Source organism: Macaca thibetana, chromosome 4, assembly GCF_024542745.1.
Source record: "Macaca thibetana thibetana isolate TM-01 chromosome 4, ASM2454274v1, whole genome shotgun sequence".
In the NCBI taxonomy this organism is placed as follows: Eukaryota; Metazoa; Chordata; class Mammalia; order Primates; family Cercopithecidae; genus Macaca; species Macaca thibetana.
Genome location: NC_065581.1, coordinates 147,993,779 through 148,021,490, shown reverse-complemented (window position 1 = coordinate 148,021,490; position 27,712 = coordinate 147,993,779). Strand labels below are relative to the sequence as shown.

Sequence of the window (27,712 nt, the reverse complement as noted above, 5' to 3'; positions counted from 1 at the left end):
ACCCTTCCCAGGGCTTGTTAGAGTCCTGCAGCACTTGGAGGGCTTGATGCAGGGCTTATTTGTATTAATGATGTTCAAATGAACTTCAAAACCAGAAAATGAAAATTTAAAATTTTCATTTCAAATGAACTATATTTTTATTAAAACAATGGCAATTCAATCAATAAATTATTCAAGATAATACATTTTCCCACTCATAATCAGGAATACTTTTGTAGCGCTCCTCCTTCCTCCTTCTAGTTGCATTTTTTATACCTTTAGCTAAAGTTCAACTTGTCTACATTTTTCTGCTCCACAATACAGCAATTTGTTATTAACTTCCCTGCCCCGAACAAAATAATCAAACACATCAGTCAAAACTGATAGTTTAGTGATCAATTTCTAAGCTGCCTATCCAAAAATATTGCATGATTGTGATGAGGCACGTTAACCCTTGGGGAGAGAGTGGAATAAGTGATTAGTTTGTAAATATTTAGTTAAAATTTATTTTGTATTTAGGTATCCCGGGCTTTTTTCTTAAGCCCTACATGCAAGGTTTTCAAATTTTGTATAATTTCTTATCCTTAATTTATATAATTTTCACCATTTCTCCCCAAAATGATTATGAATCATTTTTTATGCACTATTATCTAATTTGGTCAGATGTGTGTGTATCTGATCTCCCTGTAAATATCCCAGAGATTATTAAGCTAAATCAGAAGCAAGTAGTGATTCCAATCTTCTTCAAGCTGGAAGATTTAAATAATACAAAAATACGCACCAGTAGAACATCTAACCAAGGTGCCCAGCTCTTAATCATCTTTTGGCTCAAGTCTGCATAATCCTCTAAATAACACAGCATAGTCAAGGCAGTACAACCATGGTGTGCATCCGCATACTGCTAATTCCTTTTGCACTTGCCTGTACCACACAGTTTAGCACTTTATTACATGTTGGCTTGGCATCCAGCTGCTCCGTGTGGGTGTCTTTTCATTCAAAACACATTCTGAGATGCTGAAGAGCTGTGTCCCTGGTTTAAACACCTCTGTAATCCATACAATCCTTGGCATGTTATGGTGCACATAGGGAGTTCATACTTACTTGCTCTTTTAGAAACTTCTTGGGTAAGACAATTCTTGGAAAAAGTTGTCAAGACTTAAATTTCTGCTGAGACTTTCCACAAGGAGGCAGATTAATACTCAGAATAAAAGCTTTTTTCCTTATAATTTGACTAAAAGTCGCTCACTCTTCTGAGAAATCACTATTAGAATTTAGTAATGGCCAGGATTCGCTAAAGTTACAATACTTAGTCATTTTTTTGTTATGTTCATAAACAGATCACAATTTGTATAATTTTTAGTAACACTATTTCTTATTAGTCAATGTCAGCTATATCAACAAAGGCAATCCAACTTTTTAACAATATATTCCTATTTAGTATAATCTTTTAATATGTAGATTAAGATACTAGTCAGATCATATCTCCCAAAATAAAAGGCATACACGTGTGTATACTGTCTCTCTCTCTCACACACACACACAGAGTGCTTTTGTTAGAATTCACTTACCCAGAAGTATTTTACTCTCCAAAATGTTGTTTCTCAGTGAAATATCATTTGTATATAGAAATAAAAAGAAACCATAATGTATTCATAAATTGACACCATGATTGATATTTTATGTGGGATATACAGTGTTTAAGTTCCAGTTTTTATTTTAACAATTTAACAAACTGTATCAAGAGGCCTAAGACTGTATATGCACATGTTTTTGTTTGGGGGGTGCTTATGTTAACATAATTAACTTACAGATCATCGGGACAATTTCTTGGTGGCTCCAGTCTCCCTCCTGTTTGCACATAGTTTAAAACATCAAGGTTGGAATGAGCTGGATAAGGCTGATGACCAAGAGTTAAAATCTCCCAAATCAGAATTCCAAAAGACCTAAGAATAGTAGAGGGTTTCCTTTAATTATACTTATTACAAACACCAGGTTTACAGTAGTTTCTCCAACAACATTTTTCCTGGGGCTAGCAGGGTCTACTTTGTCAGGGTATTATTGGCCTCATAAAAGGCAAATGGGAGATATAAAAGCAGGCTGACAGGAAAAACTAGAACAAGACACTGCGTATGAGCAAATACTTCAAAGGTGATAGGAAGGCTTGGAGGAGGCACACGTGCACACACGGACAGAGACACAGACGCATATGTGTACTCACATGCATGCACATCCATGCACATATACACCTATGCACACACAGAAACAGACACACATGCACATGCATGCACACACAGAAACACGTGCACACACACATGCATGCACACATACATACACGTATACACACACTTATACTCTTTCTCTCCCTGACTGAAACCCCACTGTAGGCCTCCATTATCTAAGAATTTCAGAGCATTGACATGCAGACACACCTAAGGGTGAGCACAAAAACACTTCAGCATTTTCCTCCCAAGTTTGCAGGGGATAAAGTGCCAGTAAACATTGAGAGGGAAGGCATGAATAAAAATTGGCAGCACTGAGAAATTTTATCTCATTCGTAATTTTGCCTAGGGCCAGCCCAACTAAAAAGTCATTGAACAAACCTTTACATTTTGAGCTGGTCTCTGGTCTTCTGTTTTCTCACATTAAAAAAGCAAGATTAGATGTCCTTTTAAAATCCCCTCTAACGTTTGATGATTCTGTCAGCATTACTCTGTGTCCTGTTAAACTTACCATACATCAGATTGCGTAGTGAAGATTCCATCCATCAAACTTTCTGGAGCCATCCACCGAACAGGGAGCAGGCCTTCCCCTCTCTTTCTGTAGTAATCATTTTTATAGATGTCTCTGGCGAGTCCAAAGTCCCCAATCTTCACTCTCCGTGGACTGGTATAGTCTTTCACGGAAACAAGGCAATTTCGAGCTGCCAGATCCCTATGGCAGAAGTTATATTTAATAATAATAACAACAACAATAAAGTTCCAGAAATCAAACAAGTAACCATAGTAGGTCTGTAAAGAAGAGAAACTTTTTTTTTTTTTACTTTAAGTTCTGGAATGCATGTGCTGAACGTGAAGTTTATTACATAGGTATACATGTGCCATGGTGGTTGCTGCACCCATCAACCCGTCATCTAGATTTTAAGTCCTGCTTGCATTAGGTATTTCTCCTAATGCTCTCCCTTCCCTTGCCCCCGACCCCAGACAGGCCCTGGTGTGTGATGTTCTCCTTCCTGTGTCCATGTGTTCTCATTGTTCAACTCCCACTTATGAGTGAGAACCTGCTTTGGTTTTCTGTTCCTGTGTTACTTTGCTGGGGATAATGGTTTCCAGCTTCATCCATGTTCCTGCAAAGGACACGAACTTATTATTTTTTTATGGCTGCATAGTATTCCATGGTGTATATGTGCCACATTTTCTTTACCCAGTCTATCATTGATGGGCATTTGGGTTGGTTCCAAGTCTTTTCTATTGAAAATAGTGCTGCAATAGACATATGTGTGCATGTGTCTTTACAGTAGGATGATTTATAAGAGAGACTTTTAATAGAAATTATTCCTAGTTTGAAGGAATTAAAATGTTTAATTATCTTGTGTGCTTTACCTGCACTTCAGGTGATTATTGTGCCAATATCCATAATAACCCTGTATCCAGAAAAGAAATGTACCTGTGAATGAAATGCATCTGTTCCAAGTAGACACAGCCTTTAGAAATATCTACACACAGGTCTACGAGGTCAACCAAGGTGAGTAAAGGACCATAAAACTGTAAGAAATGAAGGAAAAATTACAGGTAGTTTTCTAGTTTGCATGAAATATATACATACATGTGTGAATATAAGTGGATACATGTATATGCATATACATGTATGTTTGTGATGTTTTAAAGGGATTTTTAGTTATGATTATAAGAATTCAAACAAAGAGGAAAACAAATTTATATATTTTCTATGCAAATATACGTTAAAAAAAATGACAGCTATGTTTAGTAAGTAGAGGCAATATGGAATCTTTATTGGAAAGACCTCCAGGTGTCAGGCCAGACAGATCGAGATGTGAATCCTAGTTCTGCTATTTACTAGTTGTGTGAACTTGCTTAAGTTACTTAACTCCCTAAGCAAATTTCTCACGTGTAAAATGGGCAATAATACTGACCTTGCAAAATTCAAGTAAGTTACATAATATGGCTGGTCAATAACAGGCACTTAATAAACATTTGTTGCTCTCATAAGTAGTCAAAACGATGACTTATTTAGTGCTAGCTGGTTTAATTATTGACCCAATGACACTCTATCTTGCCAGTCATGACAATGGGCTTGTTTCCCGTATGAACCCCATATAAATTGTTAGCAATACCCCATTTCAAAGTTTCAAATTACTCCTCTCATCTAAGAGAGCGAGCACAATTATACACTTGAGCCTGTACTGGTTGCAATGATTTCTACATGGAAAAAAAGCCAGTCGAAGTGTTTATTAGTACCATATTGGGAAAATTCAAAGATCCTGCCCTGAAGCTATATTATACTGTCTGTCCCTTTCCAGTGCTCTGCAATTACCCTGGTTCAAGCCTTTGTCATCCCTAATCTAATGCATTCAAAAATTTCCCATGTCTCCAGCCTCCTATGCTTTCATTAGCTTGCTTTGTTGTGACCCCCTTCCTGTAGAGTCTATTATGAATTCCTGAGCACCCCCAGGCTGCACAAGCCTCTCTACAAGTCTATTAATTTCCTACTGTTTCTCCTCTCTCTATCTGTGCTTCAGTTACACTGGTCCACTTGCAGTTCTTTATTCCTAGTCTGCATTTCTCAGCCTCTCTTCTTTATTCCTGCTATGATTTTTTCCCCTGGAATGTCCTCCTGTTTCTTGATTTCCATCCACAGCCTTAGCTGAGTATCTCAAATGATTCCCAACCTCCAAGTCCCTCAATTCCTTAAAAACAAATGCTCTTAAGTGCTGTTCTCCCTACCTCCTCTGACACATTTATCTCTTGCCCCCAAACTAGGAATATTCTGATGTTCTGGGGCTCACTATTGCCATGGTTCTTCACAGCCACACCTAGGGCTAATAACTAGGCTCTGACCTTACTCCCAAATCAATCCTTCTCCAACCTAATTCAGGTCCACTGTCTCATGGCCCATATCTGAGTCCTTGCTGGGTGTCTTGAATGGTTCACTGGTTCCTGTGAACGGAACCCTGCTCTGCTCTCGGCAAAACCTACTCTACCTGTGAAGTCTTTCTCTAGGCCTAGGATCCTACTCCCTAATTTCAGCCTGGTGGCTAGTGCCCTATTCCCTGCTGACAGATTTTCATAATGCTGGTGCCTGCTTGGATCTCTGACTACTCTCTCATTCTGATATACCATGTATCAACCTGTTGGGATACCGCATCACCCCATGTTGGGTTTCCTTGACTCTAGATGCCACCCTGGACTGCCACCTGTCATCTCTTGTTAAAACCTTCAGACATATTAAACTTTGATCTCAGTCTATCCCCAGTCAAAGCCTTTCGTAACTCAGTGGCAAAGCACAGTTCAGCTACTGTTCTACCTCCTGCTTTGGTTGTGTCTGAATCAGTAGACCTCTTCCATGAAGCCCTCTCAGCTTTCCTCAGTTAGGAATCGCTCCTTCCTCTGGGCTTCTACAGTATATTCTCCACTGCACTCTAATGAGTCCACCTACTTCCTACTTTAAGTGGATTATTTAGGTATCTGTAGACTTTCACCTGTAGACTTACAACTCTACCATGTAACAAGTTCCTTGAGTGCAAGAACCACATCCTTCACCGTTGTATAGTAAACACCCAGCAAAAATTTGGTGAATTGAATTTTATCTGGAAGGCAGCACGTTTACTACATATTCATATTACTTTGACAGTTTTTGTTTGTTTGTTTCACTTTTTTCTATCTTAATACAATCCTTTTAACAAAAGTTAAGGCCAGGTGTGTTATCTCACGCCTGTAATCCCAGGACTTTGAGAGGCCAAGGCAGGCAGATTACTTGAGGTCAGGAGTTTGAGATGAGCCTGGCCAACATGGTGAAACCTTGTCTCTACTACAAAAAATATACAAAAATTAGCTGGGCATGGTGACATGTGTCTGTAGTCCCAGCTACTCAGGAGGCTAAGGTAGGAGAATTACTTGAACCTGGGAGCCAGAGGTTGCAGTGAGCCGAGATCATGCCATTGCACTTCAACCTCGGGCACAGAGCAAGACTCTGCCAAAAAAAAAAAAAAAAAAAAAAAGTTAAAAGGAACCTTAGGAAGTTTTTGATTCAAAATTTCATTTTGTAGATAAAGAAGCTGAGTCCTCAAAGCAAAGGACTAGACTAAGCTTTCTGGGCCTAGTTGCAGTCAATTCTTAGGCATCCAACCCAACAAAACAATCCTTGAATGCAGGGAGAGAGAGAGAAAGGCTTCTGCTGGTTCTTCTGCTATGGTGCCTCTGAGCACTCCACGTGGGGAGACGCTGGCCTCAAAAGAACTCAGCATGAGAGGCAGTAGCATTTGTGATGGTTCCCATAGGGCTCAGGTCTTCATTCTGCCTTCAGCACCTAACAATGTCTCTGTGGTTGTAGCGAAGGAGACAAAGCCCTGCAAGCTGTTTTTGGCAGCCACCAGGAAAGGCTGCGGAACAACTGAAGTGCATGTGAGAACCAATCTTTATAAGCATTAGGATCCTGGGTGAATCAAAATGATTTGGAAAAAGTAGATCCACGTTTTTTTCAGTCTATCCCTTTTTCATCCTCTCTTCACTTTTCATACACTTAGCCCCACCACAAAACAAGACAATCTACAAATAAAATGTATTGTTTAAGATGAGGGATTGAATGTGTGCATTTTTAGTTCCACTCTCTCCCCAAACCTTACTGACATGGCAGTAGAGTGAACACTTTCATAATTTCACAAGGGCAAAGCAACTGTCATGAGAACTGACATGGCAGACAAAGCATTCTGGAAGAGGGAAAGCAGATGGAGGAGTGGTAATTTAGCAGAGCCAAGAGGATGAAAGCTGACTGCCTACAGAAAGAAAAGGCAAGAATTAAGCTGTTTTTCATCATGGAAGGTCATAAAGTCTCCAGGACAAGGAGAAGGACTGAAAGCAAAAAGAACGTTTAAGTTATTTAAGGCCTAACTAAATCATAGATTCTTCTACCACAGGTGAAGGCTTCTGTCTATAGAAAACAAACAAATAAAAACAACAGAAACCTGAACCAGAACAACTCCAAGTTCGGAGATACTACCAGTCACACTGAGGCACTGTACTGAAATGGAGAGAATTAAAATTAATTAAGAGTCCACATACTGAGCCTTGAGACCTCCAGCCCCCTCTAAATGCTCTGAGTTGATGCATCAGGCATTTACTGTCCAGAGGAGAAACGAGCAATTTCCTCCCTGGTTAAACTGGCATATGTCAGGGAAGAGATTCAGTTACTGACATTGGAGGATCCCCAGTGGAAGAGCAGGGTCCCACCTAACACCAAAAGGAAGCTTCCTTGGACACATAGGTTCCCATCATTTTGTTAGGCCTCATGATTAAATATGAAACCAGCCAAGAATACTAGACATCTGAGAAAGATTCTCACATTGAATCAGATTCCAAAACAAAGAGGGACAAGGAAGCCAAGACAATGCAGGAAGCAAATTAACATTTTTTGAAAAGTATAATTAATACCCTAAAAAAGATGAGTAAAATTTTGCATCTATGAAGAAAACCAGAATATTATTTTAAAAAGCAGTCAAAACACAAGAATAAGTATGTGAAAAATTAAAATATGTTAACAAAAAATTTTAATCCTACAAAAAGATTAGGGGACAAAGTTGAGGAAGTCTATCACAATGGAAAGCAAAATGACAAAAGCTAGAAAATAGGAGACAGCAGCTAATAGAATGAGAAGATGAAACAAAGCAGTCCATTATAACAGGATTTCTAGAACAAAGAAATAGAGGGAATAAGGAATTCTCTTCATTATCAAAGAGACAATGAAAAAAATTCCTGAAACTGAAGGGAATGATGAGCGAAGCAACTGTTACTCTGCTGTGGGTAAAGAGTACCACAGGTAAAATTCTCCTCAAATTTTTGAAGCGGAGGAGGCAAAAGCAGACCACTGATAATAAGTTCAGGAATCAGAGTGGCATAAGAATTCTTCCTGGCAATTGTAGAAGTGAGGAAAGAAAGACGTAGTGGCTTTATCTGTTAGATAAAGAGTTTTCAACCTAAGGGTCCAACCAAATTATCAATCAAGTATAAGGGAAGAATAAAGGGCATTTTGTCAAAAATTTAAAAAAAAAAAAGCAGATTTTTGCTGCACATGCATACTTTCTCATACTTTCTCTTTTCTAAAACAAACAAAAAGTCATGAGATACAAGGAAAAAGCCCCACATGGACAAGAGTTGAGGAAGATTCCCAGGTCTAATATGAAGGAAACCCCTACAACAGCAGCTGTGTAGCTAGCCTAGAGCACAAGCATCTACACGGCTTCCAGGAAGGAAGTGTCCAAGAAAAAATTAAGTACCAGATTATCTGATATTGTTAAACATATTGAGAAAAGTGTTACCATTCAGTTGGGGAGTTTACGTATATAAAAACTAAAATGAAAACAAGAGATATTTATTAAACTAGCCTCAGGAAAAATACTTACAATAACAACATTTGGATAATTCAGCTCCAAAAATAATAATAATAACTAAATAGTTCTAATAATGCAAAACCAGAAGGATGATTTATCTGCAAATTGTGATAACTGTCAGAGGATGAGGCAAGCAAAGTTTTCCTGTGTGTAGCGTGGTGGGGGATGGACAGGTATATTATGAAGAAGTCTAAGAGAGTTAAATCCTCCTCTTCCATACTGGGCAGTCAATTTACCCCAAATTGAAAAATCAACATGTGTCAGTATGAGCAGACTATTTAGGAACTTGGCGGTAAATACCAGAAGATATGTGCAGGCCTGAGAGGTAGGAATGAGGCAGTGCACAGGGCTCCTGTTTTTCACTATATGCTTTGTCACATATTTTAATTTTTTAGCCATATGATGTTTATTTTGATATAAAAAAAGTTTTTAATCCACCACATTTAAACTTTGGTGACTTGTCTTATCTCACGTGTTCTCATCTAAGGTATAAAGTAGGTTCCTGCAGGTAGTCACCCCCAGTCCTGTCCGCCATTCCACAGTATTTCCAGGGTTCATAATGTGCTATGCACTGCTCCAGGCACTGGGGATACAAGAGAAGAATGACTGCAGCTGTGTTTTGCAGGCAGAGCTTGTTAGCATGTATGTAGGGAAAGAGAAAGCAAGGAACTAGATGGGTGGAGTAGGAGAGGATGTACGAAATCAAGAGCTCTGTTTGGGGCAAAATATGTTTGAGATGCCTACTAAAATCCAAATAGATATGTCAACTAGAGAGGGACATACAAGTCTGGTACTCAGTAAAGACATTAAGACTGGAAATATAATTTGGGACAGGCAGGCATATAGATTAAGTACAGAGATATGCCTTTCCAACTCCACACGATCCCTGTGCTCCAGAAAAACATGATTCTGGCAATGAGGGTCATGTTCTCCCATTAAATACTAAAAACAGGCTTGGGCTCACATGACCAGAAAATGCCAGAATGTTAGCCCACGGTTCTGATTGTCAAAATCTAACATGAAGTAAATAGAATAATTCTTTCCATATAAGTCTTCTAAGGTTTTACCACTGCAGCCTATTAAATCTAAAGAAAATTAATAGGGAATTATAGGCCATTTGCATTACGAAACCAATATTACAGATCCCTACTGCCTACCGTTGCCATCCGGGCTTTACGCAAATAAGTAAGAAGGTCTCCTCCTTCCATCAGTTCCAGGATAATATACTGGGGTTCATTCAGCAGACAAACTCCAAGCTGTTTCAGAATGTTGGGATGATTAAATTTGCTGAAAGGTGGAAAGACACAGGCTGGATGACATGACAGAGCCAAGGGTCTTTATGGAGTACAGCAATTCTTTATCAATAATTTCCTTCAAAACCCTGACTTAGTGTGTCTAACGCTCTAACGCTTCCTTTTCCAACTACTGGTCTTTGTGCTTACCTTAAGGAGGTAATATGGCAACCCCTAGTGGCCATGAGTATGGATAACATAGGTTGGTTTTTAGAAGGAATAACATTTGTATTAAGCATATTTTGGAAAAGAAAGTAATTTTGACTAGTAGCCGCCTTGAAAAGATATTTTAAAACACTGTGTTTTGGGTCATTACAGGTATGAAATATATACTCTCCCTTTCAGGAAAACAACCCAGAAATGCAGGTTTGGCTACACAGTTTTCTCAAGACATCAAACCAAGCAAGTCCCAACCTAATAATTGGAACCCACAGCTTGAGACTCAATCAACCATTGCCTCAAGTTTTCCCATTAGGATATGCTTGAGCAGTTTTTATGACCACAGACTCAAACTTGGAGACAAGTTTACGAAGACAAAGATATTTTCACTGACATTACAGCATTTGAGAGAACTCTCTCTTACTGGGTATACTTGACCATTATCCCATATTTAGATGAATACAAGTATGTCAAAAGTCAAATAGCTTCAGAATTCACTTGCAAAACATGCTCCTTACTGAATATAAAAGAAAGGAGAACCTTTTGCCTGAGGAGTGCCTGTGCCCAGGCTCAAGATTGGCTTCTATAGACTACTTGCTCTGCAGATGTGGTTTCATTGAAACATTTCAACCACGTTGTTTTAGGCATGATCTGTTACGTCAGGTCATTTTGGATGTTAAAAACAAGTCAAGCAGACTTAAAACTTCTTACCCATACCAAGAGAAAATTATTTCAGAGCTACCTCATCAGATGTGCCTCCTTCAGGAATTCAATCTTCTCCTGGTCGGTGGAACCCTTCTTCAAAGTCTGTACAACATAAAAACAAGTCAGGAATCAGTATAGCAGACATTTCTGTGAGCTCAGCGGGTTAATGGAGATTGTTGTTTGTTTTGTAATATCTACCCTGAAAGCTGGAAACAGATCATAGATAAGGCATGTGCATGTATTCTATAAACCCTTCAAATGTTACCTCCTGTTATTGCTAATAGAATACGCAAAATAAAAGGTCTAGTAATGTTTATACAATGTTCCTCCAAAAGGTAGAATTTTAAGAGACCAAGTTTTGTTATTTAGGCTAATTTCTTAATTTTCAAAATTTTCTTCTTAGTATGTTTTCTTTATCTCCTTGCTTTCAATCTATTTCTTGAAGGCAAAGTTCCCAGTCCCAAGCAATTGATCAAAGCTAATCATGAAAATTGTGTTCTGAAATTCTCCAGCCTCCCTTGGAAATTGGGGTGGTCACATAACTCGGTGATGGTCAATGGTATATAAGAGAAAAACTGCTAAGGCGGGGAGGGAACTTTGAAGAAGACGTTTGCCTTCCTGAACATGTACATCTGGCACCATCTTTCCTCCTTTCCCTGGTCCGAATGAAGATGTGATGCTTGCTTCTTTGTCAGCCATCTTGGAACAATGAGGCAGCAAGCATGAACAACAGCCAAGAAAATTTCAGAGATACTGGCTCTGACCTGACACACTATCCTGAAGCCAGCAGTCATTTTGTTACATGACAGAAATAAACATTTGTTTAAAACAGTCAAGGTGCGAGTAAGTTAAAGAACTTTTAAATGACATCATTTGGAAGCAGAGAGAATTTTGCCAACTTTTCTAGTTGTATAGCTAACTCTCAAAGCAATAAATCTCTAATAAGCAGAGATCAGGACATTGCTCAAATACATAAAGATTCATCCTCCCTTTATCAAAAGAAAGTTTTACAAAAATATGAGTATATCCAGTGCTTCCTTAAAAATATATTAAATGTACCATGATAAATAATCATGTAGTCAGAGACTGACAAACTATAGCCTGTGGGCCAAATCCAGCCTGTCACCTCTTTTTATATAGCCTATGATCTGAAAATGGCTTTTCCATTTTTAAATGGTTGAAAAAGTCAAAAGAATACTACTATTTCATGACATACGAAAATAATATAAAATTCAAATTTCAGTGTTCATAAATAAAGTTTTATTGGTCCACAGCCACACTCATTTATTTACATATTGTCTATGACAATACAATGGCAGAGTCTGTATGGCCAGCAAGCCTAAAATATTTACTATCTGCCCAGTAAAGAAAAGGTTTGCTGACCCTTGGTCTAGTACCTTAAGAATGTGTTTTACAACTCCAGTTCTCTTATGACATGTTTGAAGAAAAATGATTGTCTGATAGGTCTTAGCTAATTAGTAGCCTTAGAGGTAATGCAAATCCTGGAGATTGTTGATTACAAACAATGTTCCTATGTAGGAAACGTTTTTTAAAAATGTGATTTCTATAGCTATGGATACGCTTCGACATTCAAGCTGTCCTCTTTTCAACAAAGAGCACTCAACTTTTATTATAATTATATCCACATCAATCCTTGTAGATATGGTGATATAATGTGTCAAGGAGTTCGAAGATTCACATTACCTTCACTGCTACTTTGATTTCTCCACTTCCAGCTCCTAAGATGTCCACTGCTGTTCCTTCATACACTTCTCCAAAGGCTCCACTTCCCAGCAAGAGCCGCAGAGTCAGTTTTTCCCGAGGGAAGGCAGGAAGATTTTCAATCTCCTCTTGGGTTGGAAGAGTACTGTAAAATAGCAACATTTTTGTCTCCCCACCCTCCACATATATAGGGTGTACAAGTTTGTGTTGGTATTCGTATTTGTGTTTGAGAGAGAAAGAAATATCTTATGGCTTTGCAGCATTGTGTGTTTTATGTGACATGGTGATGTGGAACTTTGTGTTCCTAATTACTTTACTACTATTCTACCACCTTTTACCCAGACAGAGCATGATGGTCCACTTCTAGGCAACTTAATTTTGATAAAAACGTATATGTGTATGTATTGCCTCAAGACTTTTATTGTAACTTGTTGTGTCAAAGTTACTAGGTATTAACTTCTTCAGATTGCCAATTTGTGTAAAAAGCTACTGCAAATTAGTAATAAATGCATCTGGGTTTATCAGCTTTTCCTTTAGCTATTTCAAACATGTGACATCTTATGTAAAACAAAATTTACTATGACCAAAAAGATCAACCCCATCACCATAAGGTTAACTTTTAGAAAGCCAAGTTTATCACTTGGAATACTACAAGGGGGAAAAATGCTGCTATGTTAAAAATGCTTTCCATTTATAATAGGGAATCTTGAGTAGCAGATATGTGCAGTATTTGCTCAAAGGAAAGTCACCTCTAAACAGCTGATTTAGATCCCCTTTGTGTCTACTTCAAATCCTTTGCTTTTACACCTTGCATTATAAATTTCTGAAAGCAAGGCCTATGATAATTTAATTCCTTTTTGCATAGATCCTAATATCATGAAGCTTTGCTTAAGACACTTGAATATTTTCCTTAATTATGATGACAACAAAAGTTCAAAACTCATCTGTTTTAAGAAGGTTTTGTGGGCAATCATTATACAACTTCTGAAATGGAGTAAGATACTTAAGGCTGACCACATATACAAGGCTCTCAAAACTCTCCTCTCAAACACTGCCTCCAGGTCAACCAACCACGTTACCGTCTATTCTCTTCAATGTAATATTTTTCTCTTTCTTTCATTTGTTTTTGAGCTACATGATAAAACACTGGAAAATAGTGTATTTTTGTGTATTTTTCTTATAACTGCATAATTTGCCATCCACATTTGAGAGTGGAAGAGGAAGTTTTCAATAATTCTGCCAGAAAAATGGGTATAAACCATTACTGTCCTGGGCAATGCAGAATTCATAGGTACTCTCACTGCTGTTGCCCACCCTTTGCCTAGGTGCTCCATAATGATGGCCCACGCTACGTACTGTATTGCATAGCAGGCATTAGCCAGGCCTACTCCGGCTGCCAGACCGCGCAGCTCAGCCAACTCTTTGTCTTCGTTTAAAAGCACTGTCAGCCCCTCCTTGGCACTTTTTTGATTCTTTAGTCTTCTATGCCAGACTATAAAGGAAAAAAATGACATAATTTACAAAATAAAATATTGCTTCTTTTTCCCTTTAGGAAATGCTAACAATGCATTTTAAGTGTTTTTATGTAAGAACACTATCAGTAGAATAGTTATAGGAGTTTTCATAATTTGATTTTAAAATAGCTTATAAAAAACTAATTAAATCCAGGTAAAAAGCCATATAAAAGCACACAAATCATACTACACCATTTTTAATCTCACTTCTTAAAATTTAATGTATTTCTTACTGTTGTTATAAACAAATTAAAGTATCTTAATATTAAAACTTATTTGTCAAAATCACCCATAAACTAGAGTCAAAGTAAACCAAAACAAACATAATTATTAGTGAAACAAATTCATTTTTGAGTTCAGTCACATCCAGGTTATACTCCTCAGTAGAAAAGAAAATGCTTTCAGTATAATGGCAATTTTTTTTTTTTTTTTTTTTTGCAGAGTACAAGAGTGTTTATCATTGTTGTTCATACACACATACTCAAATATGTAGAAAAAGTATTGGAACGAAGCTTACCAAATGTTAGCAGTGGTCTGCCCTACTTGTAGAATCATGAGTAATTTGTATTGTCTTCTTTATATAATAAGGAGTATTAGTTTTATAATAAAAGAATTTTTTAAATATTAAAATACAATTATGTGAATAAGATTGTCCATCTTTACTGAACTGTTGACTCAGAAGTTGAAAACAGCAAGCATGCTTTGAGAGATGATCATTAAAATTTGAACTTAATTTCACAGTAGTTTCTATATTCAAGAAGTTAGAGTTTTACTCACATGAAATTCAATTTGAGGGGTTACACGGTGACAGATCACAAGTACCTTTTGCTAAATTAATTTTTCAAACTTGAAATGTTCTTACCACCTCTTTTTTAGGCTTCACTTTTAAAGGCCCAATGTAAGCCCACATCCTCAATGATGCCTTCTGAAACCTCAGCAACCTCTACTAATCTTCCATATCTGAACTTGAAAGACTAATTATGCCTCTCTGTGAGTGCTTATCCTATGCACTGTCTTGTTTATTTCATCTATTATTGTCTTTCGTTATTATTTAACACATATCTTGCTATTTATCTTTCCACACAGGCATGTCTTACCTCCCTCATTAAATGGCAAGCTCCTGACGTCAGCAGTTGTATTTTACAGGTTTATATTTTCCTCTACTCCCAGCAGAAGGCTAATGTTAGACATTAGATACGACCGCTCAGAAGCAAAGGCTGTCAACACTCATTTTAAAAACCTGTCTTAATTTTATGTTTATAACTGATGAGTGCCCTCAGCACAATACAAATTTTAAAATAATTGTGACTTTTTTGTTATTTTAATGAGTCAACCTTTTCTCATGCACGCACACACTCTTACTAGTAAAACCACATGCACTGCTGCTAAAAGCAAAGAACCGAATTAGCTTAGCTAGACTCAAAAACTCATGAATTTCAAACAGAATAAAGACCTTTTAAGTCCTGAGACAGTCAGATATCCATAGGATGTCTTGGAAGCACAATAGGTTGTCTGAAATTATCTCATGTTCATCCACTAGAGTTATGGGTTTAAACAATGGTGATGTACAAGAAAGTAAGCAAAGGTCAGCTGAAGGATTCTTCATGTAATTCTCCTTCCCAGTAGGAAAGCAGACAAGCAGTCAAGCCTATATGCCAACTGCCAAATATACTGCAGTCATATGCGTAATTCTGGAGGGGCTGGCTTAGTGGCACAAACATCAGCTGTGCAATGCTTAGACTCTCTGGAACCACAGGTTAAAATCCTGGCAGGGTCAGCTGAAATTTTTAGCTTTCCAAGTTTGCTGAAGGAGTTTCACATATTGTCTGGGTGGAATCTTTGGAAAAAAATCTGAAATCAAGCTTCAAAGTGCTCTCATATAGATTGTGATTCCAATCACTTTGCAGAAAGAATAAAGATTTAGAACACAGTAAAGTGTTGGCTTTCTTTATCCTGAGAGTTCAACTTTATGTTTGTGACTTTTCCGTCAACTTTCCCTTGTAACTTACTCCTGTTTGTGAACAAAATAAGCTACAACTTTCTTAATATGTGTTTGAGTGTTCTTTTCTGGTAAGAATCATGCCCTTCTTTCAATGATTCACTGTGTTGGGGACTCTCAATATTAGCAATAGATAGGGGTCCATATATCTTATGAGCCAAACTCAAACAGTTTGGAGACTGAGAGAAAGTGCTATTATTATTTGTGCTGAAACAGAAATAAACAAGAATGTATGATCACTATGGTAACTCTAAAAGTTCAATCAATACTTGACCATTCCTTTTAAGGTTTTCACTGCATTTTATCATCATTAAAGTACACCTTCTTAGAAAAAAATAGCTTTCTATCTACCTAATCTAATTTTTCTGCTTTCCTGGTCATTTATAAATTAGCAGGGATTTGAAATAAGCAGATCAGATGTCTGAAAGCAAGAGTGGATCCCACAAGCCAGAAATGGATCTTCTGCAACAGTGGCCGTACTCATTCCAAACCAGCCTGTCTGCTTAGAAACCAAAACTATCCCAACCAAAGATTGTCACTGGCCTCCCATTAATTCTATACTTTTTTTCTGTACCCAGGGTTATTTTTCTTTTATTTATTTTAAACTATAAGCCACAAAACATTTGTATGCAGCCAATCAGAAACAAATACTGTTTTAAAGAAAGCTAAAAGTTGGTGCCCTTGCAAGTAGTTTTATCTAAAGTATAACATGAAATGTACATATTTATTTTCCATAAAATAGTTATGCCTAGATCAGAAAACAACTCACAGAAGTTAGTGGTTATAAATGTATAGTAGAAGGTAACAATGTAAATTTTATAAACTTAATCAGACAATATTTCATGTGGGAGATTAGATCAACTAAGAGATAAATCAATCCGATATGATTAAATAAACAATTTGTTGCCTATTTTTTAAATTCTATTATACTTACCAAAGGTCAGTGGGATTGTAATAACCAGAAATATTCCAACTATAATACTAAGTATGAAACTTGTTTCTGGTATCCAAAAATCATCTAATAATATAAATCAGAAAAAAAAATTAATTCATAGATAAAAGCTAAGTAGCCCCAGCTCTACCTAAGCACACAGAGTAATATAGCAGAGCTAGCTACTACTGGATTTTTGCAAGCCAGTTGTTTGCTAGACAGTTGGTAGCTTGAAAGCATCCATACGGAGAGTGTTTATGCCGTGTGAAATCAAAATCGAGGTGTTTTTGCTTTTTTTGCAGAGAGCTAGTTTACCAACAAACCACTGGAATATACCCACTCAGTCTTGTACTTTAAAATGACTGAGGAAACATGTATATCTTTTTAATAAATTTAGGACCAAGAAATCTCAGTCTTTGTATACTAAATAGTTGACACTCTTATTTTGTATAATATCTTCATACATATTCAATTTCATGGATATTAAACTGAGGAACAAACATGGTAATTTCTCTTAGGTAGTTTCAGTTGTGTAGAGGAAACAAACACGTAGGCCAGAGTCTGGCAAACTATGGCCTGAGGACCAAATCTGGCTATAGCCTGATTTTGTACCCCCTATTAGCTATGAATAAGTTTTACATTTTTAAAGTGTTATTTTTAAGAAGAAGGAGAAGGAAAAAGAGAAGAAGAGAAAAAGACGAAAAGAAGAACATGCTACAGAGATCATATGTAGCCTGCAAAGTCTAACATATTTACTATTTGCTTCTTTTCAGAAAGTTTGCTGAGCTGGGTAGCAAACTTTTGTACACAACTAACTAGATAACTAACTATAATATAAATAAGAATAATATAAGTTTCATGTAGCGTGTGAGTGTATAAAATGCAGTAATTCATTTGACTAAGGAGCATCAGGTAAGCATTATGATGAGTTCATTTAAGTTAAGTCTTGAAGGATGAGAAGAATTTCAACTGGCAGAAAATAAAGAATAGGAAATCACAGCTAAGGGGCACAGGGTCGGTGGTGTGGACCTGTATTATAGGCTGAGGCAAACACAGGGCCAAAGACCAAGTGACATAAAAACTTGTTACTGGTCTGATGTGGCTACAGCACAAACATAAATATTGGAAAAGATAAACCACAATTGTAGGATAAATTACGGAAGACCTTACATGCCACAAAGAAGTTTGTAGCTGATTCTGAAAGCAGTGAATGGAGAGCCATTGTGGGTATTTCAGAGAGGGGTTAAGTAATCCAGCTTGTGCTTCAACTAGATTAACTGTCAGCAGTATGCATAAGCCAAGGACACAGGCAAGAAATGATACCTTAAATTAGGAAAGCCAAGGTAGAAAGAGGAAGATGAGAACTCATCAGAGAGAAATCAAGATGGTAAAATCAACAGGACCTGATGACTGAGTAGAGGGAAGAATCACATATGGCAGTGAGATTTCCTGCCTATGTGATAAGAAAGACAATATATCATAAACTAAAATAAAATACACAGTGGAAGAGGTAGATATTGGGGAAGAAACAAAGGTCTTAGGCCTGTTATGTATAATGTGAGAGTGGTCATAAGGCTGGTTTGTGAATAGAATAATAAGGCTGGATAGAACAGATTGTGAACAGCCTTGGAAGCCTAATTAGGAGCATGGAATTGATGTGGTAGGAATTAAGAGGGTGGCTGATTATTATTGGGGAGAAAAATGACATGATGATAATGATGTTTTAGGAAGATCACATCACATGAATGGAATCGTTTAATAGTTTGGATAATAAGATATATATATATATATAGCCACCGTTATCTATTGCTAATGTTAAGAATGTACTGATATTTATTACTGAACCTTTAGGTAATAAGCTAGTGTGTAGACAGACATGGTAACATACCTCCAACTAATATAGTATTCTCACTGATTCCACTATATTCACCAAACCCTAGATTATTTGCCGCTACTACTCTGAACTGAAATATTCCTTTCAGGTTTTTGGACTTCCATGTGCAAATGCTACTGCAGGATCCATTAAATGTCATCTTCCACCTTAAATTCTGGTTCTGTAAATTTGAAGTGCTCTTTCTGCAAAAAATAATAAATACAGAAAATATACATGACAGTATACCTGTTATTTCTAGTTGTTCATAGATCTTCTTAGTGACTGAACTCCTGAGAGTGTCCTTTGGCACGGTTTACCCTTGACCTCATTCCTCTCCCATAATCTGGCAACACAGATGCTAACAGCATGGTTTTACCGTGATCCTAGTGAGGCATGGAGCCAATTAACTCAGCCCACCAAGAAAGCTGTGAGTAATCCGTGGTCAAGAGAGAGCTGAGTACCCTTTTCCTACTAATAGTAAGGGGAAACTTTCTCCAGAATTCCAAACCTATAAGAAAATTATTACATGATTTTTAACTGGGAAGTTTCCATTTTCTCAATCTCCAGTCTTTTACATTATTTGTAGTTTACTTATGCCATAGTTCAATAAAATACAGAATACAAAATTGATAAGGAAAAGTGTGACAGTTCAGCTACCAAAGTTATCATTATATCTGAGATTCTGAGGCTTGTTGCTTCTTTTTGTATTGACCTACATTCCACCTCAAAGTCAATCCAATTGTTTTTCTTTTGAAACATGGAAAGAGCACAAGGGCTGAGTTCAAAAGACGTAACTGTAATGACTTTTCACAGAATCATCAAAGGCAAGCTCAAGGTCTTCCATTTATGTCTTCTCTAACAATGAAGAACATTTCAGGTCTGAAACTTTTCAGACCGCAATAGTTTTAGGGCTTGGTGCCAATCCGCAGTAAGCTTAGGGGTATGTGGGAGAATCTGGTTCTGTTCCTGCTAATTGACTCATCCTTCTGAAGACCGACAGAGAGTGAGAGCTGGCCCTCATAAGAGGCAGGGAAAGGGTAAGAACATCGGGAGCAGCAGGACAGCAGAGTTGGTCACTGCTGTTCCCAGGAGCTGAGGGTCTCTTTAAGGACCATCCTGAGCAAAGCATTAGGACAGAGTGTTTTTACACATTTTGTGAAGTCTCACCTTTAGCACTGGCCATTTCATTGTTTAACCAAACAACTCTGATCCAAAAGAAAGAGGCCCTTGAGAATTTGTGAAGTGGCTCTACACAATGGCCATTGAGAAAAGAAGGAAGAATTCTGATGTTGGTTGAGCACCTTCTATTTACAACATACTGTACTGGGGCTTTACATAATGTTGTTTTCATTCACTGAGTCCACAATAGCCTAAAGAGGTAAGATAGATATTATCATCTCCATTTTACAGATGAGGAAACTTACGTTCAAAAAAGGAAAAGAACAAGGATTTAAACATGGTTTGTGTACTGGATTGAGTCATGTCCTCCCAAAATTCATGCCCATTCAGAATATTTTAAAGTGACCTTATTTGGAAATAAGATCTTGACAAATGTAATCGAGTTAAGATGAGGTCATAGTAGTTTAGGATGGACCCTAATCCAATGACTGGCACTTGCATAAGAAGAGGGAAATCTGGACACATAGAAAACCTTGTGATGCAGGAGGTGATGATGACAATGATGCATCTACAAGCCAAGGAATACCAAGGACTGCCAGCAAACGCCAGAAGCTAAGAGGCAAAGATGGATTCTGCCCTAGAACCATCAGAACAAGCAGTCCTGCTGATACCTTGGTTTCAGACTTCTAACCTCTAGAGCTCTCTACTGTTTCAAGCCACCCAGTTGGTGGTCCTTTATTGTGGCAACCTTGGAAACTAATAAGGCTTGTTCAACTCCCAAGTTCATGCACTTTGCATTTCCACTACCCTGTCAGCGAGTACACAGGGTCTAACTAGTGTCCTGACTGAAGGACTTATTTTGAGATACTGAAGTTACAACAATGATTCAGTCATCTTATAGTCCATGTCCTGACAGTGGAGACCTGGAGCAAGGAGTATGCAAAGTATTTAGATGGAGTCATTTTAGTAGCACTTAAGGTGTTACTCAGGGTAACACACTAAAGAGGTCCTAGCAAAAACCTGATGTGTGACCTGACTGATGAACATCATTACAGTCACAAACCACCAAGACAGTTCTGCAGGTTAGAATGTATTTCACTCTGCATGAAAAGCAGTAACAGAAACTTCAAGGAGGTTTCAATTAGAAATAAGGGCCAAGGGAATTCTCTAGTATGAACAGGAACATTTTTTAAGGTTATGGGAATGCCAGAGACAGATGAAGCAAAAATAGATCAAAGATCAAGTTGCCAGGACTATAATTATGGAAGTGACTTTTGTCCTTGGAACTTCTTAAAAGATGGTTTCATAGTCCTGTGAGAGGAGTGTCTTTGGAATTTGGAATTCTCCCCTAAAGTTGGCATGAAATCAGTCCTTCTGAGCCAGTTATGGTTCACGCGCTCCCCATACTGGCCAGGTCTGAGGCTGTTCATCAGTGGCTGGTTTTCATCGATGGTGTGTTTTCAGTCCCTGGGAACACACTGCAAACTGTAATCTTCACAATGAATTGAGAATCCTGTGTGACCTCTATGCTTCAGACAATTTCAGAACCTGACCTAATTTTACAGTATGAAAAATACCTACTTCATCACCGATTCTCACTAGAGAGTATTCACCTTGCTAAAGCAAATTATCCTCAGGAATTTACACACCATCATCATTTAACATTAAACATCAGCTAAGCTTTTTAAACAAAACTGATATTAAGTAAATATTGGTTGCATGAGCCTATGATCAAACAATTTCCATAAAGTGTCAATGAGCAGTTAGAGATTTCTGAGAATGATGTGATCTGTTTTATAATTAGCATGCCAAGACCAACCTCTAGGAATGGAACAAAGAACATAATGATGCATGTGAGTCCTTAAACTTAAGATCTTTGTGTTTATATGTAAATACATTTGCACAAATAGTGTTACTTTTTATTACTTTATCTTCTTAGTTCTTTGTCATTTACAAGTACTTTGCAAATACACATACCTTATCTCAAGGATATAGTATATAATTCTACATCCATTATCTTCAGCTTTCTCCCACTGTATTGAATTTTTACTCCCTTCCAGTAATTTGGGAATGCCTGGTTTACCTGGGACTCCAGCTTTGGGGGAAAAAAAAGAAAATATTGATTTGATATGTTTGAAGTATTAATCTTCTGCATTGAAATCTTCCTGTAGAATATATTAAGAGGAAATATAAATAACATTAAAGAAATATTCAGAGAGGCAGGGCCAAGATGGCCGACTAGAAGCAACTGTGTTCAGAGGTTCCTGTTGAAAAAAACCATAATAAGTGTGTGAATCCTTCACTGGCAACCAAGGTATTTAGATTCGCTCATCAAAATTGACTAGAAGGCTGGCGTGACCCACAGAGCGAAGGAAGAGCAGTGAGCCCACCTGAGAACCACACGGTTCTTGGCTGGAACCCCCTCCCTCCAGCCAAGGGGAGCAGGGAGTTAGCATGCTACCCAGCCAGGGAAACTGTGCTTTTTCCACAGAACTGTGCAACCCATGGATTGGAAGATCCCACTCGCAAACCCACGCCACCAGGGCCTAGCGTTCCAACCCTAGAATATGCAGATTCTTATGGCCTCTCAGCTGGAATCTGCTTAAGCCTACTGAACTCCCTGGGGGAGGGATGACCAGCACGGGCTTCTGCTGCCTGCTGTCTAAGCCCTTTGAGCTCCTTGGGGGAGGGGCAGCAGCCAGCACTGGGACTCCCAGCTGCCTAACACGCTAATCTCCCTGGGAGGATCAGATGGATGACCTGACATTGTGCTTCTGTGCTTCAGAAGATGGGTAGTAATGCAGCATGGGGGAAATGCAGCATCCATTTCTATAGCTCCAGGCTGTGCTTTTCCCCTGCTGGAGTCAGCGAGGCTGGTCAGCTTGGTCCCAAGACTTGTCACAGCCTAACACACCATCTGTGGTAGTCAGCGGCCAGAGCCTCCTCAGGTCTAACACTGACCCATCCTTCCTCAGTGGGTGGGGCTTCCCTGCAGGATCTCTAATAACTCCAGCCAGAGGCTCAGGGACAGAATCCAGATCTCCCTGGGCCTGAGCCCTTAGGGGTAGGGGTGGCTGCAGTCTCTGCGGACCAGCAGACTTAGCCTCTCCTCCTGGTAGTTCTGAGGAATCTGGGAAGCCCAGACAAGTGGGCTTCCCCGCAGCAAAACACACCCTCTCCACCAGGGGACAAAGTGCTTCGTTAAACGGGTCCTGCTCCTGGTGCCACACAACTGGGTGAGACCCTCCAGCAGGGATTGTCAGGACACTCTACACAGGAGTGATCCTACTGGCATCAGGATGGTGCCCCTTGAGGTCAGAGGTCCCAGAAGAAAGAGCAGACACCCATTTTTGCTGCTCTCCGGCCTCCTTGAGTTACATATCCAGGCGTGAGAGCAAATCAGATGAATAAGGCCTAAAGTGAACCCCAGAAAACTGCAGCAGCCCTACAGAAGAGGGATCTGACTATTGAAAGAAAAACAAACAAGCAGAAAGTGACAACAACTGCATCAACAACAACAACAAGAGCCCCCATAAAAAACCCATTTAAGGGTCAGCAGCCTCAAAGACCACAACTAGACAAACTCAAAAAGGTGAGAAAGAATCAATGAAAAAAATGCTGAAAACCGAAAAGGCCAGAGTGCCTCTTCTCCTCCAAATGATCACAATGTCTCCATCAAGGGTGCAGAACTGGGCGGAGGATCAGGTGAATGAACTGACAGAAGTAGGCTTCAGAAAATGGGTAGTAAAAAACTGTAAAACTATGATGAGCTAAAGGAGCATGTTCTAACCTAACGCGAAGAAGCTAAGAACCTTGATAAAAAGTTGGAGGAATTGCTAACTAGAATAACCAGTTTAGAGAGGAACATAAACGGCCTGATGGAGCTGAAAAACACAGCACAAGAACTTCATGAAGCATACACAAGTGTCAACAGCTGAATTGACCAAGTGGAAGAAAAGATACCAGACTTTGAAGACCACCTTATTGAAATAAGACATGCTGACAAGAAGAGAGAAAAAAGAATGAAAAAAGCCTACAAGAAATATGAGACTTCATAAAAACTGAACCTATGGTAGCTTGGAGTACCAGAAAGAGATGGAGAAAATGGAAACAAACTGGAAAACACACTTCGGGATATTATCCAGAACTTCCCCAACCTAGCAAGACAGGCCAACATGCAAATTTGGCAAACACAGAGAACACCATTAAGATACTCCATGAGAAGATCAACCCTAAGACACATAATCATCAGATTCTCCAAGGTTGAAATCAAGTAAAATTTGTTAAGGGCAGTCAGAGAGAAAGGCCAGGTCACCTACAAAGGGAAGCCCATCAGACTAACAGTGGACCTCTCAACATAAACCCTACAAGCCAGAAGAGACTGGAGGCAAATATTCAACATTCTAAAGAAAAGAATTTTCAACCCAGAATTTCATATCCAGCCAAACTAAGCTTCATAAGTGAAGGAGAAATAAAATCCTTTCCAGACAAACAAATGCTGAGGGATTTTGTTACTACCAGGCCTGCCCTGCAAGAGCTCCTGAAATAATCACTAAATATAGAAAGGAAAAACCGTTACCAGCCATTGCAAAAACACACCAAAGTATAAAGATCAATGGCACTACAAAGAAACTGCACCAACTAGCACGCAAAATAACAAAATAGCATCATGGTGACAGGATCAAACTCACATAACAATACCTACCTTAAATGTAAATGGGTTAAATGCCCCAATTAAAAGATACAGATTTGCAAATTGGATAAGGAGTCAAGACCCATTGGTGTGTTGTATTCAGGAGATCCATCTTACATGCAAAGACACACACAGGCTCAAAATAAAGGGTTTGATGAAAATTTACCAAGCAAATGGAAAGGAAAAAAAAAAAAAAAAAAGCAGGGGTTGCAATCCTAGTATCTGACAAAACAGACTTTAAACCAACAAAGATCAAAAAAGACAAAGAAGGGCATCATATAATGGTGACGGGAACAATTCAACAAGAAGAGCTAAGTATTCTGAATATATACGCACCCAGTAAAAGAGCACCCAGACTCATAAAACAAGTTCTCAGAGACCTACAAAGAGACTTAGACTCCCACACAATAATAGTGGGAAACTTTAACACCCTACTGCCAGTATTAGACAGATCAACAAGACAGAAAATTAACAAGGATATTCAGGACTTGAACTTAGCTCTGGATCAAGTGGACCTAGTATATGTCTACAGAACGTTCTAGCCCACATCAACAGAATCTACATTCTTCTCATGCCACATGGTACTTATTCTAAAATCGACCACATAATTGGAAGTAAAACACTCCTCAGCAAATGCAAAAGAGCTGAAATCATGACAAACAGTCTCTCAGACCACAGTGCAATCAAACTGGAACCCAGGATTAAGAAACTCACTCAAAACCACACAATTTCATGGAAATTGAACAACCTGCTCCTGAATGGCTCCTGGGTAAATAATGAAACTAATGAAACTAAGGCAGAAATATGTTCTTTGAAACAAATGAGAACAGAGACAATGTACCAGAATCTCTGGGACACAACTAAAGCAGTGTTAAGAGGAAAATTTATAGCACTAAATGCCCACATTAGAAAGCCAGAAAGATCTAAAATCACCACCCTAACATCAAAATTAAAAGAGCTAGAGAGGCAAGAGCCAACTATTCCAAAAGCTGGCAGAAGACAAGAAATAACTAAGATCAGAGAAGAATTGAAGGAGATAGAGACACAAAAAGCCCTCCAAAAAAATCAACGCATCCAGGAGCCATTTTTTTTAAAAAATAAAACAAATAACAAAATAGACCACTAGCTAGACTAATAACAAAGAAGACAGAGAAGAATCAAGTAGACACAATAAGAAATGATAAAGGGGATATCACCACTGACCCCACAGAAATACAAACTACCACCAGACAATTCAATAAACTCCTCTATGCAAATAAACTAGAAAATCTAGAAGAAATGGATAAATTCCTGGATGCATACACCAAGACTAAACCAGGAAGAAGTTGAATCCCTGACTAGACCAGCAGCCAGCTCTGGAATGGAGGCAGTAATGAATAGCCTATCAACCAAAAAAAGCCCAAGACCAGATGGATTCACAGCTGAATTCTGCCAGGAATACAAAGAGGAGCTGCTACCATTCCTTCTGAAACTATTCCAAACAATGCAAAAGGAGGAATTCCTTCCTAACTCATTTTATGAAGCCAGCATCATCCTGATACCAAAACTGGGAAGAGACACAACAACAACAACAACAAACTTCAGGCCAATATACCTGATGAACATCGATGTAAAAATCCTCAATAAAATACTGGCAAACTGAATCCAGCAGTACATCAAAAAACATATCCACCACGAACAAGTTGGCTTCATCCCTGGGATGCAAGGCTGGTTCAACATATGCAAATCAGTAAACGTAATCCATCACATAAATAGAACCAAAGACAAAAATCACATGATTATCTCAATAGATGCAGAAAAGATCTTTGATAAAATTCGACATCAACATCTCTTTATGTTAAAAACTCTCAATAAACTAGGTACTGATGGAACATATCTCTAAATAATAAGAGCTATTTATGACAAACCTACAGCCAATATCATATTGAATGAGCAAAACTTGGAAAAAATCCCTTTGAAAACAAGGATGTCCACTCTCACCACTCCTATTCAACATAGTATTGGAAGTTCTGGCTAGGGCGATCAGGCAAGAGGAAGAAATAAAGGGTATTCAAATAGGAAGAGAGGAAGTCAAGTTATCTCTGTTTGCAGATGACATGATTTTGTATTTAGAAAACCTCATCATCTCAGCCCAAAAACTTCTTGAACTGATAAGCAACTTCAGCAAAGTCTCAAGATAAAAAAATCAATGTGCAAAAATCACAAGCATTCCTTTACACCAACAATAGGCAAGCAGAGAGCCAAATCATTAATGAACTCCCATTCACAATAGCTACAAAGATAATAAAATACCTAGGAATACAGTTAACAAGCGATGTGAAGGACCTCTTCAAGGAAAACTACAAACCATTGCTCAAGGAAATAAGAAAGGACACAAACAGATGGAAAAACATTCCATCCCCACTGACAGGAATAATGAATATTGTGAAAATGGCCATTCTGCCCAGAGTAATTTATAAATTCAATGCTATTCTCATCTAACTACCACTGACATTCTACACAGAATTAGAAAAAGCTATTTTAAATTTCACATGGAATCAAAGAAGACCCCATATAGCCAAGACAATCCTAAGCAAAAAGAACAAAGCTGGAGGCATCATGCTACCTGACTTCAAACTATACTACAAGGCTACAGTAACCAAAACAGCATGGTACTGGTACCAAAACAAATATATAGACCAATGGAGCAGAACAGAGACCTCAGAAATTACACCACGCATCTACAACCATCTGATCTTCAACAAACCTGACAAAAACAAGCAATGAGAAAAGGATCTCCTATTTTGTAAATGGTGCTGGGAAAACTGGCTAGCCATATGCAGAAAGTTGAAACTGGGCCCATTCCTTACACCTTATACAAAATTTAACTCAAGATGGATTAAACACTTAAATGTAAAACCCAAAATCATAAAAACCCTAGAAGAAAACCTAGGCAATACCATTCAGGACATAGGCATGGGCAAAGACTTCATGACTAAAACACCAAAAGCAATTGCAACAAAAGCCAAAATAAACAAATGGGACCTAACTAAACTAAAGAGCTTCTGCACAGCAAAAGAAACTATCATCAGAGTGAACAGACAACCTACAGAATGGGAGAAAATTT

At 38.3% G+C, this 27,712-nt stretch overlaps 1 protein-coding gene across 4 annotated transcripts in view; it reads right to left on the bottom strand.

The window, feature by feature from the left end:
- Positions 1-27,712, bottom strand: part of ROS1 (ROS proto-oncogene 1, receptor tyrosine kinase) — a 143,079-nt gene that overhangs the window by 19,952 nt on the left and 95,415 nt on the right. For all 4 annotated transcript variants that reach the window (XM_050786555.1, XM_050786553.1, XM_050786557.1 and 1 more), the window contains 10 exons: positions 21,891-22,008; positions 18,810-18,997; positions 16,925-17,008; positions 13,834-13,969; positions 12,460-12,622; positions 10,793-10,857; positions 9,757-9,886; positions 3,643-3,740; positions 2,710-2,910; positions 1,788-1,922 (listed from right to left, as the gene is read on the bottom strand). In XM_050786555.1, the coding sequence (XP_050642512.1) occupies positions 1,788-1,922; positions 2,710-2,910; positions 3,643-3,740; positions 9,757-9,886; positions 10,793-10,857; positions 12,460-12,622; positions 13,834-13,969; positions 16,925-17,008; positions 18,810-18,997; positions 21,891-22,008 (1,318 nt within the window). The remainder of the gene's footprint in view (positions 1-1,787; positions 1,923-2,709; positions 2,911-3,642; positions 3,741-9,756; positions 9,887-10,792; positions 10,858-12,459; positions 12,623-13,833; positions 13,970-16,924; positions 17,009-18,809; positions 18,998-21,890; positions 22,009-27,712) is intronic.